Source organism: Xyrauchen texanus, chromosome 45 (assembly GCF_025860055.1).
Source record: "Xyrauchen texanus isolate HMW12.3.18 chromosome 45, RBS_HiC_50CHRs, whole genome shotgun sequence".
NCBI classification, from domain to species: Eukaryota; Metazoa; Chordata; class Actinopteri; order Cypriniformes; family Catostomidae; genus Xyrauchen; species Xyrauchen texanus.
In genome coordinates this window covers 24437834-24459130 of record NC_068320.1, presented here as the reverse complement: position 1 = coordinate 24459130, position 21297 = coordinate 24437834, and the positions used below count along the sequence as shown (strand labels likewise).

The 21297-nt window shown below is 39.2% G+C and overlaps 1 protein-coding gene across 3 annotated transcripts in view; it reads left to right on the top strand.

Moving 5' to 3' along the window:
* The window catches only part of rassf3 (Ras association domain family member 3), a 53266-nt gene that overhangs the window by 14233 nt on the left and 17736 nt on the right, over nt 1–21297 (top strand). Inside the window, exon 1 of one of the 3 annotated variants that reach the window (XM_052118290.1) lies at nt 14517–14944. The exons of the other annotated variants lie outside the window; for them this stretch is intronic. Within the exon in view, the coding sequence (XP_051974250.1) occupies nt 14822–14944 (123 nt within the window). The 5' untranslated portion in view covers nt 14517–14821. Of the gene's footprint in view, nt 1–14516; nt 14945–21297 lie in introns of those variants that run through there. 3 annotated transcript variants of the gene reach the window in all.

The following is a 21297-nucleotide window of genomic DNA, read 5'->3' as shown; positions in this document are numbered from 1 at the left end:
CCAGCTAAAGAGCCAAAAGATCCTCAATATTGCTGTGGGGCAATGTTGATATAGGTTCTCAATGTGGTGCATGTTATTTTAATGTTTAAGATTAATGCCGGTCTCATGAAAGCTTTAAGACCATTATGTCCATTAGCAGAGGTTTGTCCTCTAGGGTGTCATACTCAGAATATGGTGTGTGTGTGTGTGTGTGTGTGTGTGTGTGTGTGTGTGTGTGTGTGTGTGTCTTATTAATTACTGGTCTTATTAATAACTGCTTTGCTTTAGTCTTTACTAAGCAGAACTGCTTTAAATAACTATGTGATTCAAACGATGATACTCTGTTATTTAGTGCCGTATGAGTGTACACACAAGCAAACACTAACAAACTCATTCCCATTGCGCTTGCCATGGAAATAACAATAGCTTGTCTGTCAAAAGCAGGATATTAAACCAGAGAAGAATTCCACACTGGTCACTATAGTGTCCATTTTTATAAGAGCATTATAGACACTTGGTAAACTTTGTGTGTGAGAGTGACCTGACGAGGTCAACACAGGTTGGTGTGGTATGTGTGTTATTCATGTCAGTCCAGTTCTACCAGTTTGGTGCAATGCAGGAAGAGACATTGGAGTATGAAACTACAGTGTTTGCATGGTTATAGAGCTTAACTTGCTGTAACTGGTTAAAAAGCAAAACTGAGTGCCATGATGCATAAAGTAAAGCCTGTTAAGAATTGTAGTCATGAAGCACCCACCAATCCTTAGAAGCATACTGTAAAATTGTGAGGGAAAAAAAATCTCATTCTCATTTATAAAGTACTAAGTTTACATAATGGCAGTATTTGGTAGACATGTTTTGCATTACAATAACCATATACATTCATTTTATTGATGCTGTAACTTTTGATTGCTTTGTCTTATCAACACATAAAGTTAACCAGTTATAGGTGACATGATTGGGAATAAATCAAAAGCAGTTTTCCAGAGTTTCGCAGTTTCTTTCTTTTTTTGAAGCCTTTAATTTTGAGTATGCCACTGAAATCTTAAAAAAACACCCTCAGAGCTTTAAAGGTTCAATCGAACAGATTTCAGCTATTTTCATATTGTTATATGAGGCTCTCATTAAATCTGACTTTGAAACATTTTACGAGGCCTTCGTCATTTACTTTGGATATTTTTAAAATGCTTTTTATGTATTGATTTAGTGTTTTAGCCTTGCCCCAGACACAGACTTTCAATATTCAACAACTGTATAAATAAAAATGATTACATTTAAAACTTTGATAATCTAAACATAGAGTGAAATTAACATAAACCATTTCAATATTGGGCCTGGTGTGCACATTCCCACAGGAGAGCACAGAACCAGCTGTCTGTGTCATTCTAAACATGGACGAGTCCAGCAGTCATGTGAGCTTGTGAGAGTGTGACACTTCATTTGAATCCTAGATTCCAGACTAGTAGCCCCCTTCCCCCAACACAGTCAGTTGAGTTGGCCATGTTACTCAGTGCCAAACAAGGTCATACACGCACACTGTAGTGTCCTAATGTTGACTAACGAGGGAGTGTAAGGGAGGACAGGGTGTATACATGTAACTACAGTGCAAAAACAGTACATCAGTGAAGACATAACATCTCAAAACTGGAGGTGATTAACAGCTGCTGTTGTAATTCCAAACATTGATGTTATGAGAGTATGCATGATTGGAAGACTTCATAATATATGAAGTAATATATTCTAATAGATAAGCAATCCGTAAAAATCGAGGTTACATTGAGGCACTTACAACGGAAGTGAATGGGGCCAATTTTTTGAAGAGGTTTAAAGGCAGACATGTGAAGCTTAGATTTATAAAAACACTTTCATTATTTGGTTAAAACTTGTTTTTTATTTGAGCTGTAAAGTTGTTTAAAGGGGTCATGACATGGTTTTTTTTATTGTATTATTATGTTCCCTTAGGTGCAATTATAGTATTAATATATTTTTTTTTAAGAAAAACTTTTAAAATCTAGTGATTTATGACCTTTTCCCACCCTGTTTCTCATCCTCTGATTCAAACAGTCTGTTTTGGGGGCGTTTTCCATTTAAGACTTCAGTGTTAACGCCCACTGTTATGATTGGCTAACGTCAGTGCCTATGTATCAATTATTGACGCCCCCAGCCAGAACAATATGCAAGTAAACTAAGTAAAAACACTGTGATTATTCATAATGAATGAAATTGCGCTTTAAAAAGTAGTTTAAAGTTTAAAATAGATTACTTACAGTTTGCGTCGTCGTTGTTCCCAGAATAGTCGGCACGGACTTATCTTTGAGCAACAGTTTTCTGGCAAAGCCAGCATCATATTGAGATTTGTTCTCAAAACAGTCATCCTTAAAATGTACAGAACAAACGCTTAAGTTAACACTGCCGTGACTGGGACGTCCTCAAAAAATAAACTGCATCCATTTTTCCCTGACGTCTGGATCTTTCGGCAGCTTATTCAGAGGTTTTGTTTGACCACAGCCAGGAACAGCACATCTGTGTGGCATCGTAATTTTCCTGTGCACAAGTAGTCTCTGTCAGAGCTCGCTGTCCATCGACTGAACACTTGTGAGGCGCACGGCGATACTGAAATCAGCGTAGTTGTCTTGCGCTTAAAGCGTAGTTATCTTGTGCTGGAGGCGGTCATATGCAAACGCTGTTACGTCACTTCTAACCGACACGTCACTTCTAACCATGAATCCAGAACGAGCTGTATTTTGAGCTTGATTAAATAAATGATTCGTTTAGAATGGGGAGGACGTCTTAAAATATTAAACTTGCAGGACGTTTTAATGATACAAAGACCTCTTATATACCAAAAGATCAAGGCAAATTTGGTTTCTCATGTCATGACCCCTTTAAATTGTTTTTGCAGGGTTACAGGGTTTATGGTGTTACGTCGTCATGGCAACAAAGTTGTAAAATTGGATATGCCTTAACGCAGAAAATGTAATAAGCAATATTATCACACTAAAATTGTTATGAAGTGAGGACAAGGCAGACGGGAGGTGCGGATCCAACTGCGGTACTTTATTTACAAGCAATGATTATCAGACAAACACAGGAACAAAATAAAGATCCACGAGGGGAAAAAGGAACTAAAACACGAGATAACATCAAAACATACACGAAGGGCAGGGAAACCTCGAACGAATAAACTGACATCCAGGAACATGAACCGTCAACATACATGTGCAGTGCAAACATCAACATTCAAACAATGATCGACAAGGACTGAACAAAGAACCAGGGTTTAAATACAAGAGGAACAAACAAGGGAATGAGGGACACCTGGGGGAAACAATCAGGGAAGGAGAAGCAATCAGGGGAACACCAATCACAAAAAGAAACTACAGAGGACTACAAAGACCAAACAGGAAACAGGAACTAAACTAAACTTCAAAATGACAGCACAAAACAAAAGACAACAGTGAACATGACAGAATAAAAGAAACTACAAAAACCAAAACAGGAACTAAACTAAACTTCAACCTAAAAACACAAAACAAAAGACAACAGTGAACATTACAGAATAAAAGAAACTACAAAGGACTACAAAAACCAAAACAGGAAACAGGAACTAAACTAAACTTCAGAATAACAGTACAAAACCAAAAGACAACAGTGAACGTGACAAAAATCATGTTAATATGCATATTGTTTATATCTTGTGGCTATACTTTTAAAACCTTTACAGACAGAACCCATTCACTTGCACTGTAATATATTCCAATATTTCTTGATTCTTAATGGTTTTGATAATGGAGTTATCCGTTTTAGAAAAGAGAATGTTGTAAATGTTGTTTTCATTGTGAAAACTCCAGTGAATTTTGGCTGTACTGTATGTTTGGATCTGCAAATTTGTTAGCCGTGTAAATATGATCCAGACAAGAGGAACACATTGACAGATGTAGGAAAGAGAGTATTTCCCCTCAGGAAACAGTCACAGGATGCCTGCAGCACAACCGAGCCATGTCCCGAACACACAACCACATACATTTACCTACACAAACACATCATTACACAGCATTAGGTTCAAACACACATGCACAGGTGCATTAACCACAATAATAACTAATAACACAAAGAAGCTCCACTTTTGCCCGCCCAACTGTGTACTGTAAACAAAAACAGCTGGGATAGAACATCAAGGACAATAACATCTAAGACATTTTACCACAGTACAAGCACTTAAAGGATTAGTTCACCCAAAATGAAAACTGTGACATAATTTACTCACCTTCATTTCATTCCAAACTCACGTTCTTTCTTGGAACATAAAAGGAGATGATCTTCATTGTATTTTCCATACAATGAATGTGAATGGTGACTGAGGATAATATTCTGCCAAACATCTCTTATTAGGAATGATGACAGAATTGTAATGTTTGGGTGAACAATTACATTTTTTAAAATACTAAACTTGCTGTTGTTTGGTGCTCCTAACAACAACAACAAAAAGTTCCACTCAAGTTGAACTGCAGCAGGAGAATGTGGGTCGTTTTGAATGTTTAATTTTTCTGCGAGATAGCAGTTTGTTGGCAGACATTTGCTGACTGCTGGGAACTCTATGGGTTGTGAAACTGTAAAGGGCGAAGCTTTAACTTCACCACAGTAACCACACTAGTCTAAAATATGGGCTGAAATATGTTATGCAATCTAGTCTCTATTGGTCAAGTTTGCTTTGAAGTTCAGTATGGGTGAAGAGAACAAGTGAACAAGGCCAATGTGTTTTGTTCATGTATAAAGGCCATCATGAATATCCATTCACATCAACATAATCTACCTAACCTAAACCTTAAACCTAAACCCAAGTTAACATTTGTAATTTTTTGAGAAAGTGAATAAAAATTGTTGTTGTAGCGCCACTAGTGTTCATTTCATGAGGACAGTGCCGTGGTACATACAAGGAGCCCAGGGCTGGATTGGTAATCTGGTATACCGGGCATTTTCCCGGTGGGCCGATGCACTATGGAGCCTATCAGGGGCGGACTGGCCACCAGGAGAACCGGGCCGCCTCGAAATGGGCCAAATGGCCCGTGATAAGCTGAAATGAGCCACCACATTATGCAGAACGGGCCACAAAACATCACCGCGATTTGCCGAAGGGGGGCAGCGATATGCAGAAAAGCCTCAACCACTTTTGGGCCAATTGCTATGTAAAATCCCAGGACACTTTCTCTTCCAAGTTCACCCCTGAAGAAGCCACTTAAAAATAATTTTGCTAAAATGTACGTATAGTAGCATGATTCTATGAGACCAGGTTGGACGTTTTGGTGGGGACTAGTGGGACTGGTTTGGTGAAGTTTTGGTAGAAACATCCGCAAATCAGCATTCAAAAAACATCATACTGATGACAAACGACAATGTAGTTTCATTAGGGACATCAAAATTTAGATTAAGTATCAGTTGCTAGTAAAGGGAAATGGCTTGAGCCACTTGCTTAGTCAACATCAGTTAATAGGATTTGAATGGATGGAAATTGAAAATACTTGAAACGGCATACAGCCAACATGTACAAGATGTTAACATATGTCTTGTGCCTGTAGTGATGGTGGAAAATACAAGCCAAAGTTTGTGTCTAAGTTTGTATTAGGTCTGTGCAGTCATGTGAATTAGTTGCTAATCATTTGGCTAATTTAGTTAGACTGATTTGATTTGGTCCATCCCAGAGACTCTTATAATAAGATTTTGCCAGCGAACCAATGACAGATCTGTTTTACCAGTCACAGAAGATGTGATGTTTGCATAGGTTAATCATAATACTGTAGAGGAACATGTGCTTTCGGAAGAATTTGTTAAACTTATTGAGCAAATAATATTCCGTCATGGGCTGTTTCTCTTCGCTCGTGCACTCAGGTCTGGTACATATTCTTTGGGACTGCTCGATCTAACCTCAGGATGGATTGGAGCCAAAGTCCATTGGATCTTTGGATGCTACAATTCAGTAAGGCCTGTTAAATGTGGCATGTATGTGTAATTACATTTAATGGGAATTGATTGTTAAATCCTCAAGCACGGTTTCCGATGGCTATAGGCTTAGACTGACGTTTGCTAGAAAGGGTTTTCAAGGACAATTTCCCGAGCTCAACTAATGCAACTTGGGAGAAGATTTCATTCTTTGCTGTAATGGAATGCAAACAGAATTTACTTTGGCTTTCATCTGTCACATGACTTTCCTGAAGGAACCCTATAATACCTTCAATGTTGCTCAGGCCCCTTGATCTCATTGCAGAGCTACAATCTGTGACCATGATTCACTTTTAGCTCACACAACTCTTATTCTCCAAGCAGAACATACAGGCAGGTCTTCCTACCTCAGGTCTGAGATTAGCAGTTGTCTATTTTAAGAGCTAATCCCATCTCTTTCTTCAGATCTTCATTCACTCAACTAGGTCAGCAGCAGCTATACACTAAGCACCTCACATAATGTTCACACATGTCCACCCTTTGATCCAAAGAACCTTCAGAAAAACACTCCAGACTTCACATCATATTTTTCCGCTGGTTGCCAAACATTGTATATGTTGCTACACGATCACAGTGAAAAAATGCATGCATGAATGAGTTCTCAGATCCTGAGGGAGCGTTCTTTAATCAAACTGAGCAATAGCAAGCTGTGCATTTGTAAATGAAACCCATGGAAACCGAAAATCTGAAGACCCTTTGACAGAACACTAGGGAGCAGTTGCTGTGGCTACTTTTATATCAAACAGTAACAAAAAAAACGTCCATGGAAATATGCATGTGAATGAGTATTTGCAGTCGTATTTGCTTCCAGCAGTCACCACATTCACAAGGATTCAATTAGCCGACAGCCTCAGCTCCACTGTAGAAATGGAAAATACTTAGCACTGCAGGGTTTATTACAGCTACAGTTTATTACAGCACTGCCTATTGCTGTATCCACCACCCTTTTGGATTGATTGACCAACCTGTTCTTTAAGACTGTTGTGAATTTACTATGCAAATGCAAATTAGTATGTGATCATAGATAATTACTGGTGCTTGCATTGCTCATTCAGTACTTTGTCCAGAAATGGACTTTATGCAAGTATGTGAACATAGACCTAAGCACTCGGTCTGTGCATTTAAAATTAACGCATGGCCTGGTTGAACAAACTAAACATTCGTTCTTGCGTTAATGTGGCAGTAACAAACCTCTGTGTACTCATGGGGATATGAAGTTACCATCAAAATTTTGTGCCATAAAACTGAATGTGTTATTATTCAGGTAAGCTCCTATAAATATATTGAATTTGACAGACTTTCTCAGCAATATTGTGGTGGTGGCGTAGTGGGCTAAATCACATAACTGTTAATCAGAAGGTTGTCGGTTCAATCCCCACAGCCACCACCATTGTGGCCTTGAGTAAAGCACTTATCTTCAGGTTGCTCTGGGGGGATTGTCCCTGTAATAAGGGCACTGTAAGTCGCTTTGGATAAAAGCATCTGCAAAAATGCATAAATATACATGCATAAATATAGATATGTGTAGTTCACACTAATGTCCACTATAGTGCCCCTTGTGGCAACATTGAGAATGCAATACTCCGACACATTTTGGAACGCAACAATGCTTGAAATCTAACTTACGTCTGTGTTCAAGCACTTTTGGGCTATAGCGTTAAGTTTAGACAAAACCTTTCCCATAATATTTGCACTATAAACACAAATGACTCCGCTTGTTGAGGAGAGGTGTGCTGTTACTTTTCTAAGTGATTGGATTTACGTCTTGCGAGCAATACAACAGGTACATAAAGCCCGAAATCACCCACAGCACCCTAGCATTGTGGCACCAAATTTGCACAGGCAAGCATTATTTACATTTTCTTTTTCAACTTTATCCAATACATTTTGACTTTACCCAGAGACATAGGCTCAAATAAGCAAAATGCAGATTCTATTGTTAATCTTAAATATGGTACATTATAAATGGGATAAAAAAAACTCAAGCTTGTCAAGCTTGTTCCCACAATTCATGATGTCTTATCTTCATCCCTCAATGTTACGTTGTTGTTGTTGGGGCGGCTGTGGCTCAGGTGGTAGAGCACGTTGGCCACCAATCGCAGGGTTGATTCCCGGCCCACATGACACTGAACCCCAAGTTGCTCCCAATGGCTGGTTAGCGCCTTGCATGCGTGTGAATGTGTGCGTGAATGAGTCATTGTTTAAAGTGCTTTGAATACCTTTAAAGGTTAAAAAGGTGCTATATAAGTGCAGATCATTTACCATTGTGAGGTCAGTCTATAGAGTTTGAATGAACCTGTTGTTTATAGAAATCAGGTAGGCAAGCAGTCCATCTCAACCCAATGTTTATTTAAGATAAAACAAGATTTCAAGATATGCTTCCCTAGGGTTGAGACTACTTTGGATTGTAAAAGATAACATAGACTTTTATACCTGTATGTACCACAACAGATTGTAGACACCATTTACATGGAGTCTTTAAAGACATCAAGAGGCCTTCTAAAACCTCATGTATCCACCACAAGACAAGACAGAACCTGACCTGGGGTTACAACTTCTAAATGTGGGTGTCCTTTGTGTTAACAACAGTGACGGATTGTCCCAAATTACCTTCTATTTAGTCTTCCTTTACTGTCTGTATATGTGAGGTTTGGCTTTAGAAAAGACTATGATTTCCATCTAGGGACTTGCCCAGGATAGGGAGCACTAAGACATGATTGTTTGGGTTTGTGTAGAAGCTCTTGATCTCAGCTTGGATCTTAGTAACATTTAGACTGAGAAGGTGAGGTCAGTGTTTTTTTCAGCTTCCCTCATGATTGTTGTCTTATAAGTTCACTATTCATATCTTCTTGAAATAGCCTGAAGGAACTTCTGGAGGATCTGAGCAGAGGGAAACTAACGTATTTAATGGATGAAGTCTGTTGTGCTTTGGTCATCACATCACAGTCATTGGGACGTCAATGAAAGGAGTTATGTGTCTTTGCTGTCAAGTGGTGTAGATTTACTGTGCCCTAGGGTACTGCCGTTAGTTTAACAATATTAGTTTCCTCAATGAATAGGACAGATTCTGATAAAAATAGATTAAAGTGCCAGAGGATACCACACTGAGAGATTTTTACTTTTACATCACTTTTCCTTATTGTGTTATTAGTGCATGTGTGTAAAGGTTTGTTACTATTGAGGTTTAACCTGAAATAATTTTCAAAATTACAGCCATCTTTGTCAGCAAGGTAATCTCACAATGTTACCTTAAATCAATGGTCTCTTGAAGTGTAATTTAAGACCAAACATAATAGATGTAGCAATTTGTTATTACAGGTTTAGATGTATAATTTCTGACAATTAGAGGGACTGAAATGGCTGCACCTTCTGTTCTGTCAAACAGCAGAATATTTTATCCAGTTTTAGATCTTTAACCTCCTGAGACCCCCGTGTGACTGCTGTGTGCATTTTCCATTTCCCATTTGGATTTGCTACTAGTATCACCTAATAAGCATGCATATATATATATATATATATATATTTACTGATTTTTTTTTTAGACCAAATTGTTTTCCTAAATGTATGTCTCTTTGTCAAACAAACAAGTGATAGTCAGTGCTGAAGCATTTTACCAATCAGTAATTAGCATAATGAATTCCGAAGTAATGGCCAGAACCGTCCAATCACTGCCAACCATGTTAAAATAAAATTATAAATTGTGAATATATGTACTGATTATCATTGTCCCATGTCGCCAAACATGTTGAGTGACCCAAACATCATCTGCAGTCTGAAACTGAACTTTTAAATCAGAGGTTTGTATTGAATACACTTGGCTTCTTAGGAAAGCTATAGGATGCTCCCTTGCTCCCTATTTAGTGAATGACTTAACCTCCAGTGTGCTGTCTGTTTGCACTGGTCTCAGAACGGTTTGAAATGCACTTTATTTTTGTCTTAACTCCGTATAAAGCCTCTGAAAGCATTTTGTTTTCAGCTTTTGGATAAACCCATTGATTCTCAACGTGATAATGCAAGGTTAATATAGGATTTCTAAGGGAAATAGAGTCCTATAGTCCTCGTAACTAGTCATTGTGTTTAACGGTGGGCCATTTAGCAATAAATCACTCTTATATTTAAAATGACATATTGAATGAAACTAGAGACTATTTTTATTCAATATAAAATCTTAATTTGACTTCTTACCAGATGTTGTTTTATTGGCATTTCCCAAAAACAAACTCTGCTGAGATTGGCACCATGTTGTTATGTCACGTGACTTTGTGTGTCAAAAGTTTAACCCTTTACTGACAGCCATGATTGTCCTGAACTGGTTTAAATGAAATGAAATGATGCATAGTGTATAGCGAAGACAAAATACAATGCCTGTGCAGAAGGATGCGGGGTCACACAAAGTTAAATTGAACACAAACGCAAATTACATTTGAGAGCTGTATGGCACAGGGTATGATTATTTGTGATTAATTGTTTAAAGGATGGTTTTCGACTTGTTTCTCCTTTATTTACTGTAAAAAATAGATAAAATAAAAAGCAAAAATCACAGTTACTGTGAGGCACTTACAATGGAAGTAAATGGGCCCAGTTCATACCCTCTAAAATACACAATGTTTAAAAAGAGTAGCAACAATTTATAATTAACATTACCTGTTTTTACATGATTTTAGTGTGTCAAATCGCTTATTAACCTTATCTTTGTAAAGTTATGCACAATATTACAAGTAATCAAGGTAGTGGATATAACTTAAAGATTAAATAAGCCATTTTATCACACACACACACACACACACACACACACACACACACACACACACACACACACACACACACACACACACAAACTCTTTGTAAGAATAAATTAATTTGTCTTTACGAGACATTCCACACACCCTCCTGTAAATGCCAGCGCTTATGCAGTGGCTGTGTGCTGGGAACATGAAGCACTCACCCTCAGCTGAGGAATGTGGATAATGTGTAAGGAAGGCTATGGCCCACAGCCAGAAAACTACAGGTTTCGGTCACAGGTCACATCTCTGCCCCTCCTGTGGGACCTTGTTGTTCTGTAGCCGAGTGAGGTTGATAATGGGTTAGAATTATGGAGGGTAATCTTCATGTTTTTTTGTTTTTGCCTTTCTATTAAGATTTAAAGATGAAGGTCTTTTTTCTTAGGGGCGACACTATTTTTAATTGATAACTATGGCAAAAATTGTTATAAAGGAATAAACTGCACTGACCAACCAGCTGAAATGTTTCTGAGTGTGTGGCCTACCAGCCTTTGGTTTGCATGATTTTGGCTGTTCCCTCTGCTGACGGGGTATTTTAAGGTTTTCTCCATGTTCTTGGGTTTAAATTAAGCGCTGTCCTTCTACAAACCTCTTGAAAGCTGTAGTTTGGGAGGCGTGGTTAGCCCTGTTCTTGATGTACTGCAGATGTTGCCTAGATTTCACTTTGTTACTCTTCTTTGGAATCAGATACTTTTCTACTTTTGACTGGGTGGGCTGTTTTGTGATCATATGTGACTCATTGTAAAATACAAAATATATATGTGTAATGGGAAAATGGCTTGAAAACATAATAAGTTAAAACCTCATGACAGCTGTTAACACAATAAAAATAATCTCTGTTAAAAGTCCATTTAAAAACTGCTCTGCAGTGGTTGCAGTAATGAATTTCGCCTGTCTGATAATGCAAGCCAAAGTGGAAAATTTGCTTAGGCTATCATAAAGGTTCTCCTCCTCAAAACAGCAGAAGTAATTTTTTTGTGGAATTGTGTTTTGCCCTACACTTATCCTTTTAAGCCAACTCGCATGTTAAATTTGTTATGGCTCTTTCTCATACCCCAGATATCTGTTATTCATAAAGATGTGGGTCCAACATCTTTGGATAAATTATAAAGAGTGCCAAAAGTGGCTAAACCCAAAAATTATGATGTTTGCTTACAAAGCAAATCCAAAACCAGACCTTAAGTCCTACACTAAGTCATAAAAATGAGGCTTGTAATTTGTCTCTGGTTGGATGTGTTAATTATTTTAGCTGGGAAACAGCTTCCACGGGAAAGTTAAGCCCCTGTGGCCTTTTGATCAGACAGACCAGTAATAAACTTTACCAGAATGAATGGTAATTGCATGATGTGAAATATGAGAAGTTATCAAAGTGGTAGTGGTTGCTGCCAATTTCTCATTTCCTCCCTGTCTCCATAGTAACAGGTCCCTGTCAAGTCATGTTAATCATCAATCACAATGGTTTGAGGTGTTGTCTCACACATGTGCCAAATCGTTGTCCTCCAAATCAAAGTGCTGCTTTGTAAGCCACATGCAGATAGGTCTCTCACAGCACTCTGTAAAATGGTCTGCACTTATATAGCATCTTTTTAACCTTAACGGTATTCAAAGCGCTTTACACTGTGACTCATTCACCCATTCACACACCAATGGCAGCAGAGCTGCCATGCAAGGTGCTAGCCTGCCATTGGGAGCAACTTGGGGTTCAGTGTCTTGCCCAAGGACACTTCGGAATGTGGGCCGGGATTCAAACCAACAACCCTGCGATTAGTGGCCAACCCGCTCTACCAACTGAGCCACAGCCGGTCTTCTAGTATCTTTCACTTTGATATAACTGGTCCATATGTTAGCATTGGTCTAAAGTTACATGCTTTCTTATGGCTGTACTGCCTTGTATTAAATGCCCCAAACCTATATTTTTAGCACAGGTTGGCCTGCTCCATCTTGAGAAGTAGTCTGTGCTATGTTTCTATGAAGGAAAATAAGAAAGCATGTGTCAGTGCATTGGATACTCATAGAGATAAGTGAACTTACATTTTTTAAAGTTGTTTTCCAGTCATCAACATGCATTCGAGCTAAGTATTTGTAATGGGTAAAGGATGGGCAAGGAGGAGGCAGGAACTGGCAGAACAGTCAACGTAAACTTTAATGACATAAACTCAACTTAAAACAACATAAAACACATAGCGGCCGCGAATATCGCTCTCTCTCTCAAACTGGTGTCTCCGGCTCCCCTTTATTTCTCTCTCCCGCTGATTAGTTGACTCAGCGCCGGCCGTACACCCTCACAGCCCGGCCACGCCCTCCTCCACCTCACTGTATTACTTTTCACAGAGTATGGAATATAATATTATGAAACGTGTAGTTCCGACCCTCAATTCTGAATGGATGAGTAGCATTACATACTATATTAATGCGCAAGTTACTACGCTTAAACTGTGTACATTACTAGCAGGCCTACATTACTTGGCGGAAGATTTTTATTCTATATTAATTTAAGTTTCCTCGCGGAAACAACGTGCAGCACCCCCAGATCATCACCGATCCTCCATCAAATTTCACAGTGGGTGCAATGGCTTGAAGTCCTCTCCAGGTCTCCGTCTATCCATTAGATGACCAGGTGATGATCTGGGGCAGGGCTGGACTTGGAAGAGAAATCAGCTGTGGATATCACATGGCAACTGGCCCAAAAGTTGTTGGGGGGGGGTCCTTTTACATTTAGCAGACGCTTTTATCCAAAGCGACTTACAGTGCACTTATTACAGGGACAATCCCCCCGGGGTAACCTGGAGTTAAGTGCCTTGCTCAAGGTCCCAACAGTGGCATCTTGGTGGTGCTGGGGCTTGAACCCCAGACCTTCTGGTCAGTAACCCTGAGCCTCAACCACTGAGCCACCACTGCCTCTTTTCTGCATTATCGCAGCCCATTCGGCACGTTCCGCAGATACTGGCCAGTCCGTCCATGATCGGCCCCAATGTGCGTCTGCCCACCGTGAAAATGCCCGGTATGCCAGATTGCCAGTCCAGCCCTGATCTGGGGGTGATTCAGCAAGACTGGAATTGGGCAGAATCGTCTTTGTGAAGGACGCATGAATCAAGCCACGCACAAGGTTATCCTGGAAGAACTTGCTTCCTTCTGCTCTGACAATGTTCCCCAACTCTGAGGATTGTTTTTTTCAGTAGGACAATGCTCCATGCCACACAGCCAGGTCAATTAAGGTGTGGATGGAGGACCACTGGATCAAGACCCTGTCATAGCCAGCCCAATCTCAAGACCTGAACCCCATTGAAAACCTCTGGAATGTGATCAAGAGGAAGATGAATGGTCACAAGCCATCTAACAAAGTTTTGCAAAATTTTTGCACCAGGAGTGGCATAAAGTCACCCAACAGCAAAGTGAAAGACCGGTAGAGAACATGCCAAGATGCATGAAAGCTGTGATGGCGTAAAATGCGCAAAGTTGTTAACATAAGAAGCATGATGTAATTAACTATATTACATTTATTTAAAATTAAATGTATTAAATATATTCCTTTTATTTCTGTTGCCTCTTATTTTATTGGTTTATTTACAGTTAAATGCTGATCAGGCCAGCAGGTAAGGAAGAATATGATTTACTGAGGCAGTAAATGATACGGAAGTGTGTGTGTATGTGTGAGAGAGAGAGAGAGAGAGAGAGAGAGAGAGAGAGAGAGAGGGAGAGGGTGTGTTCTAGCTCCAGCGCGCCTCGCCTGTTGCGTTGCGTTTACTGATTGAACTCAGTTCAGTTTGAAAGTGTTTGGGAAGACGACGACTGGGCGCGTTTTTCGTGAAGTTTGAAGTGTTTAAAGTGTTTTCCCCCACATCATACGTTTATTGGAGAAAGGTCCCACAGATTTAACGAGGAAAGTAAACGAATCTGCCAATCGTTCAATTCATCCATGGAGAAATAAAGCGGATATTTTGCGCATAGAAGTCCCGCAGCGTTGATTTACTTCGCCGTTGAGTTTTTATACCTACAGCAGTACTTTTGAGCGTGCATACACACATATATATATCTTTTTTGGATGTGTCAGAGTTTCTCTTCAAATGTCGTGGACGAGCACCATGAGTAGTGGATACAGTAGTTTGGAAGAAGATTCCGAGGAATATTTTTTCACTGCCAGAACTTCCCTGTTCAAGAAGCCTTCCGTTAAACCTACGAAGCTAAAGGTGAATATATTTACACAGGGTATTTTTTTTTAGAAAGGGGCCCAAAGCAATATAGACAGGGCCCCAGAATATCCAGCTACAGTCCTGTACTTAAATGAAGTATTAACCATTTGTTTGTTTGTTTATTCGGTTATTTATTTTGGAAGCAATGTCTATGTAGCCATATTGCCGCAGTGGTACAACCATGTGTTGTAGTTGCAATGAACTGTCGTACATGCATGTGTTTTATTTATGCATAATGTATATAGTACTATTGGTATCCAAATAGGATCATCTGTTGCTTTGGAATTTACAGTAGCCTAAAATGTTTGTTTCACGAGTGCCCATTGATGGCCACAATTGGTCAATGCTTGAAGTTGAAGCTTACTCATTAACAGTGAAAGGGCAGGGTGAATGACATGCATGACACATCTAATTAATATTTAAAGAATTCAGAGACTTGTTGCATAGTTAAATGACACAATAGAAGGCAGCTATACCAGCTGGCTGTCCTTGTGATATTAATGACCTTAAGATAATCTCACTTATGTCTCACATTGTGTTTTTGAAAAACACATGCCATGTGATTATTCTAAATCCATGTTATCAGTTTCTGTTGCCATATGGCCATCTTGAATAGGTTTATAAAGGTTTTAGCACAGTACTTACATACTCTGCAGTAGTTTGCTTTGTTTTATTAAGGATATAATTTTTATTTAGGGTGTTATTTGATTGTGATTGTCTGCTGATTTGTCTTATAGCCATTACGTCATGCTGTCATGGCATGGAAGTTATGATGAAGTAGGCCATCACCAGCTTATGAATACTGTTTTGTTCATTATCTTCATGCTTGGTGTGGGGTTTAAAAGGCTGACATCAGCATTCCCATATAAAAGACAACTGTTTCACACAGTTTTACGGCCTGTCTGTGTGTCTAGTAAAAGTGTGGCATGACAGACCCTGTGTGATGTTAATATGGCATCTACACACGGTCACATGTGACTGAAAGGGGGGCTTGGAGAAGAGTAAAAAATGTATATCACCCCCACACTTCTGTCAATTACCCAATTGTGAGAAAAATGTCAGTGGAGAGACATTGTCACAGAGAACTTTCACAGTAAATGTGGCCATGTGACTTCCATTTCAGTTTGGATGCTGCCTGAAAAGCAAGGCAACTCACTAAGTTTTGAAATTGAGAGTGTGTAGCCATTATGAAGTCTTGATTTATCAAACTCCAGACTTTTAAAACTATCCAATTGTGCCCTACACATGCGGTGTGCAATAACTATCTGTCGTGAAATGTAACAGCTGAAGAAGGAATTGCTAAAAAAAAGGAATGAGTCAGTTCCTTAAATGGCACCGGCACATTGGTTCAGCTCACTTCCTGTTACTTCATTCTGACCAAGCAGTCCCCCCTAACATTACTGTTTCATCATCCGCAAAGCTAACCAGAAGTTAATTTGAACTTTCTTTGTCTGGCTTTCTATAGTGGAGCATTGCTTAAAGTATGCATTTGTTACAAAGGGATACGTTTATGCACATAACAGTGTTTTGACTGTGTAAAGTGTCATTCTTATCATGCGGACCAGATATGTCCTGTTCGCTCACCTCTGGACAGTTGCACAGAAAAATGCAAACCCCAAATGCAATGTCCTTGGGCAACAGTTGCAAGAGCAGGCATGCACAACAGCAGGATCATGGGAGTTTGTGAGAGCAACAGCGTTCAGTTCATACAGGGGAAAAATTGCGACTCTAATGTTTCAGTGTAGATCTTTGTTATTTTCTTGAATTCTTGAAAGATATTTTCCCTAGAACAACTAGTCAGTAACTGAGTCTCATAAGCCTTAAGTATACATACGATAGTAACAGTTCTTGATTAAGTTCATGCGAGTCAATTCATTTTGTCAGATTCATCCAGTCATTGCTACGGCCATAGAAATAAAGGGTTCCGATTGATTGATCAATTAGTTGTTTTTTAATTGATTGTAAAGAGCTGGCTCAAAAGTGTAATTTGTTTGGCAATCAATCTACACTGGTCATGCTTTATTCTTTGTGCTGTAGATTCGGTTATGGGGTTGCGGCACCACTTGGGTGCTGTATACTTTCTGCACTGCCTTAAGAATGCATGTGTCACCGGTCCTACTCGACCCTCCCCAAAACATGATTCAAACTGGCGATCCCTGGCATGGGCGTTGGACGCGCTAGCAAGGAAGCTATAAGAGCCATGGCCTCTTGCCTCAGTCGCTAATGCGTCTCTTAAGGGCAGGAGAGTTTTATACACCGCTATCACATACCAGCTGGCTACCTTTACACTTACCCCCCTAAACCTCACTCCCATCTAGGTCACGGCACCAGTGTCACCAGACCTACTCGACCTGGCCTGGCAGGGGAGTCAGAGCTTACTAGAAGGCTATAAAAGCCATGGCCTCTAGCCTCGGTTGCTAGTGCGTCTCTTAAGGGAGAGTGTGAAGTGTATTGAGTGTTGAAACAATTTTCCTAATTATAACAAGAGCTTTGCTTTTTCATGACAGTGTTGGGAAAAGGCCTGACAGTTTTAAAGAAAGACAGACATTATCTGCAGTCTGCAGGCTGGTTTATACCCCAGGCCCTTATTGAGGGGAAATTAAATTAGCGATTGTACACAGTCAGAACTCAAAACTGCTTATTGTGGGCGAATACAGAAGCCCAGTCTTGCTGTTAAGGTCGAACTGTGTTGTCACAGGCTGTGATAGTTTGCTAGAGTTTGTAGAAAACTGCTATTCATCCTGTGAATTATTGCAATTGTATGCAAGTTCTCACTTTGAATGACTTGTGCATGACATCATTGACCTTGAATAGTTGCATGCTTTTCCAACATAGGCACCCAAAGCACAAAAAAACTTGTGAAAGTTTCTCTTCCATTGTTTGGATGTTCCACAAGGTTTTCCAGGTTTATCCTGAGCTTTTCCACTTGGCATGTTTCAGCCATCAGATACTGATCAGTCAGCTGATCAATGAAAGTTTTGGATAATTAATCATGTTGAAATGAATTGCATCTGGTAGCTGAAGGAGTTCATGTGCTCAGCAGCAAATGGAGACTTATGTCAGCCACTCTCAAAAAGATTAACCATTGATTTTTAGCTGCCTAAACTAAACCTCAAGGAATACTCCAGTCAAGTCCGTGTTTATGAGAGCAGGCCCAGGAATCCTGTGTTGACGGCTTCTGTAAATCATGAGTGTGTGTGTTTGAGATGTTGTTAATTGAGACTGACTCTAGATGTTTATTTCATGCTCTTCTTGTCTCCTCAAGCAACTAATTATGCTACATTAAAGAGGCATTTGAAAAATGTATGAACTGACCACCAAAAAGCCTAAACGTTTAAAAGATTGATTAATAGGCCATGGCAAATAGCAACTGGTTATAATTATTACAGTTAGAATTTATTGGAATCACATGAAATCATGTCCCAGTCACATTTCACCCCAAAATCAAAAGAAAATTATCTGCTTAATGTTTTGCATAAATATTGACTCTTGTTGTAAAGGTTAAGTTAAGTGTAATCGAAAGCATCTGTTGCATTTTGTTGATTACCACAAAATGTATTTGTATGTCCCTATTTAAAAAGATCTGGGTTATAGTGAGTCAATTACAACGGAAGTGAATTGGGTCAATCTGCAAACATTAAAAAACGTAAACAATCTGCATGTTAACATGATTTTAGTGTGATAAAATCACTTAAATTTATGTCAAATTTTACAACGTTGTTGCCATGATGACGTAACCCAAAAACGACCATAAAAACAATGATTAAAACAACTTTACAGCTCACATAATTCACAAGTTTTAACAGAAGAATTAACCTAATGAAAGTGCTTTTATATAATCATAAGCTTTACATTTCTGCCTTTAAACCCTCCAAAAGTTGGTCCCATTTACTTCAGTTGTAAGTGCTTTTTTGAATATCAGGGACGACGGAAATTATTTTGTGGTAATCAACATTATGCCACAAATGCTGTGGATTGAGCTGAACTTGTATTGAACCTGGAATATTCTTTTAAGGGTATTTAAAGTTAAAATTATTTTAATGATAATTATGCAAATTGTTTATATTTCGGGTCAAATTTGACCCAGACATGTTCTTGATCGGTTTTGTGAGATTTGACCAGATTTGAGAAAAGCCTGGTTATATCTTTTGAATGTCTTGCTTGAAGAGAAGAATGGCGGGCAGTGCCAGGCCTTTATGTTCTTAGAACTGTTTTAAGGGGACTTTGTGAAGCGTTCATTTTGTTTATACTACAATCGCAGAGTGGAAAACTACATTTGCCCCAGAAATACCAAGTTGAGCCACATGTTGTTTATTTGTATCATGCAAACTGTCCTTTTTGTGGTGCTGTTTTGTCTGTATTCATGTTTTTTGTTGGTAAGTATGGAAAGCATTTCGCTGTTTGTTGATCTGTCGTGGTTGAGTAAATCACTGCTACACGAACAGCTCAGCAACCTTGAGTGGTTTCAGATCTGGCATTACACAAATCCAAATTATTTAGAAATCAAAACAGAACAAATGTAGAATTATACTAAGCAAAATGATCATTTGACTGTTTTGGGACAGAATGCAAAGTTTATGAACTCTGCAACAGTTTCTGATGGAAAAGTATTGGATTACAAGCCGTTATGTTTGTTTTCATCACTGTATCAAGCCCTAATGAGGTGAGCCTAGAAACCTAATGTGATTAGTCCACAAAGTTGCCTTGTGCGTCATGGAGCAGTGTTTAATTATTGTCCAGGTGTGTCAAGTTGCCTTTATCCTATTACAGGAAGCCTTTGATGATAGATGCATTTAAGAGCACCTACCCAAAGTCTATACCCAATTTCCAGTATAAAGAGTGGTTTAAGGAGTGAACACGGATTACCATGGATTGTTAACCCCTCAAGACCCTCGGTCAGTTTGATTGCTTTTTGATGTCTAAAAGGCCTTTTGATTTTTCAATGGTTTTAAAAAAGGTCAAATGTTAAACGTAAAACATCTATATACATGCACATCCCACACTCTCCAGCTTTTGCAGCTTATTCCGTATTGCAGTCACGACTCTGGAGCTCATGTGTGGATACATATGCAGAGCATATGGTTGTAGTTTTGTAAAGAAGAGCTGTAATTAAAGTAAAAAGGAAGATAAGACCAGATGAAGGTGGTTGGTTTCAGTCTCGCTATGTCACGGCCCATCGGTTAATGTCACACAAAACCTCAGCCCAGTAAGCAGATAAACTAACCATATGACATTACAGTATGTGTAGTCATTTAGGAATAAAGAACTAGAGTGTTCTGCACATTAAACTGGGATTGTCTTGCAAGGAGATATCAACTAATTGCTAATAATAGTAGGGTTAGCCCTTACTTAACCTAGCCTCACTAAATATTGCACTGCATTTAATGTGCATTACTGTCATTGAAGATACATTTTGCTGCATGTTTTACTCTGATCAGTCGCAACATTAAAACCACCTGCCTAATATTGTGTAGGTCCCCCTCGATGCTATTATTCTCACCACAATTGTACAGAGTGGTTATCTGAGTTACCATAGACTTGGTCTGTTCGAGCCAGTCTGGCCATTCTCTGTTGAACTCTCTCATCAACAATGGTTTCAATCCACAGAACTGGCGCTCACTGGATGTTTTTTGTTTTTGGCACCATTCTGAGTAAATTCCAGAGACCGATGTATGTGAAAATCCCAGGAGATCAGCAGTTACAGAAATACTCAAACCAGCCTGTCTGGCACCAACAATCATCCATGCGATTATCAGCCAATCATGTGGCAGCAGTGCAGAAAATCATGCTAATATGGATCAGGGGCTTCAGTTAATGTTCACATAAACCATCAGAATGGGGAAAAATTATGATCTCAGTGATTTGGAGCATGGCATGATTGTTGGTGACAGATGGGCTGGTTTGAGTATTTCTGTCACTGCTGATCTCCTGGGATTTTCACAATGAACAGCCTCTAAAATTTACTCAGAATGGTACCAAAAACAAAACAAAAAAAACATCCAGTGAGCGTCAGTTTTGTGGATGGAAACGCTTTGTTAATGAGAGAGTTTAACGGAGAATGGCCAGACTGGTTCGAACTGACAAAGTCTACGGTAACTCAGATAACCACTCTGTACAATTGTGGTGAGAAGAATATAATCTCAGAATAGCATTCTGAGATTATATTGCGTGTTGGGGCTGTTTTGGCGGCACGGGGGGGGGGGGGCCTATTAGCCGGGTTGTTTTAATGTTGTGGCTGATCGATGGGAGCAATAAATCTAGTCTCAAAGTCTCCTCTGCCACTGTACACAACTGTCTTGGCATGAACAGAACTTGTTGTGTGATACTTAAACTAGAACTGTTCTTTGTAG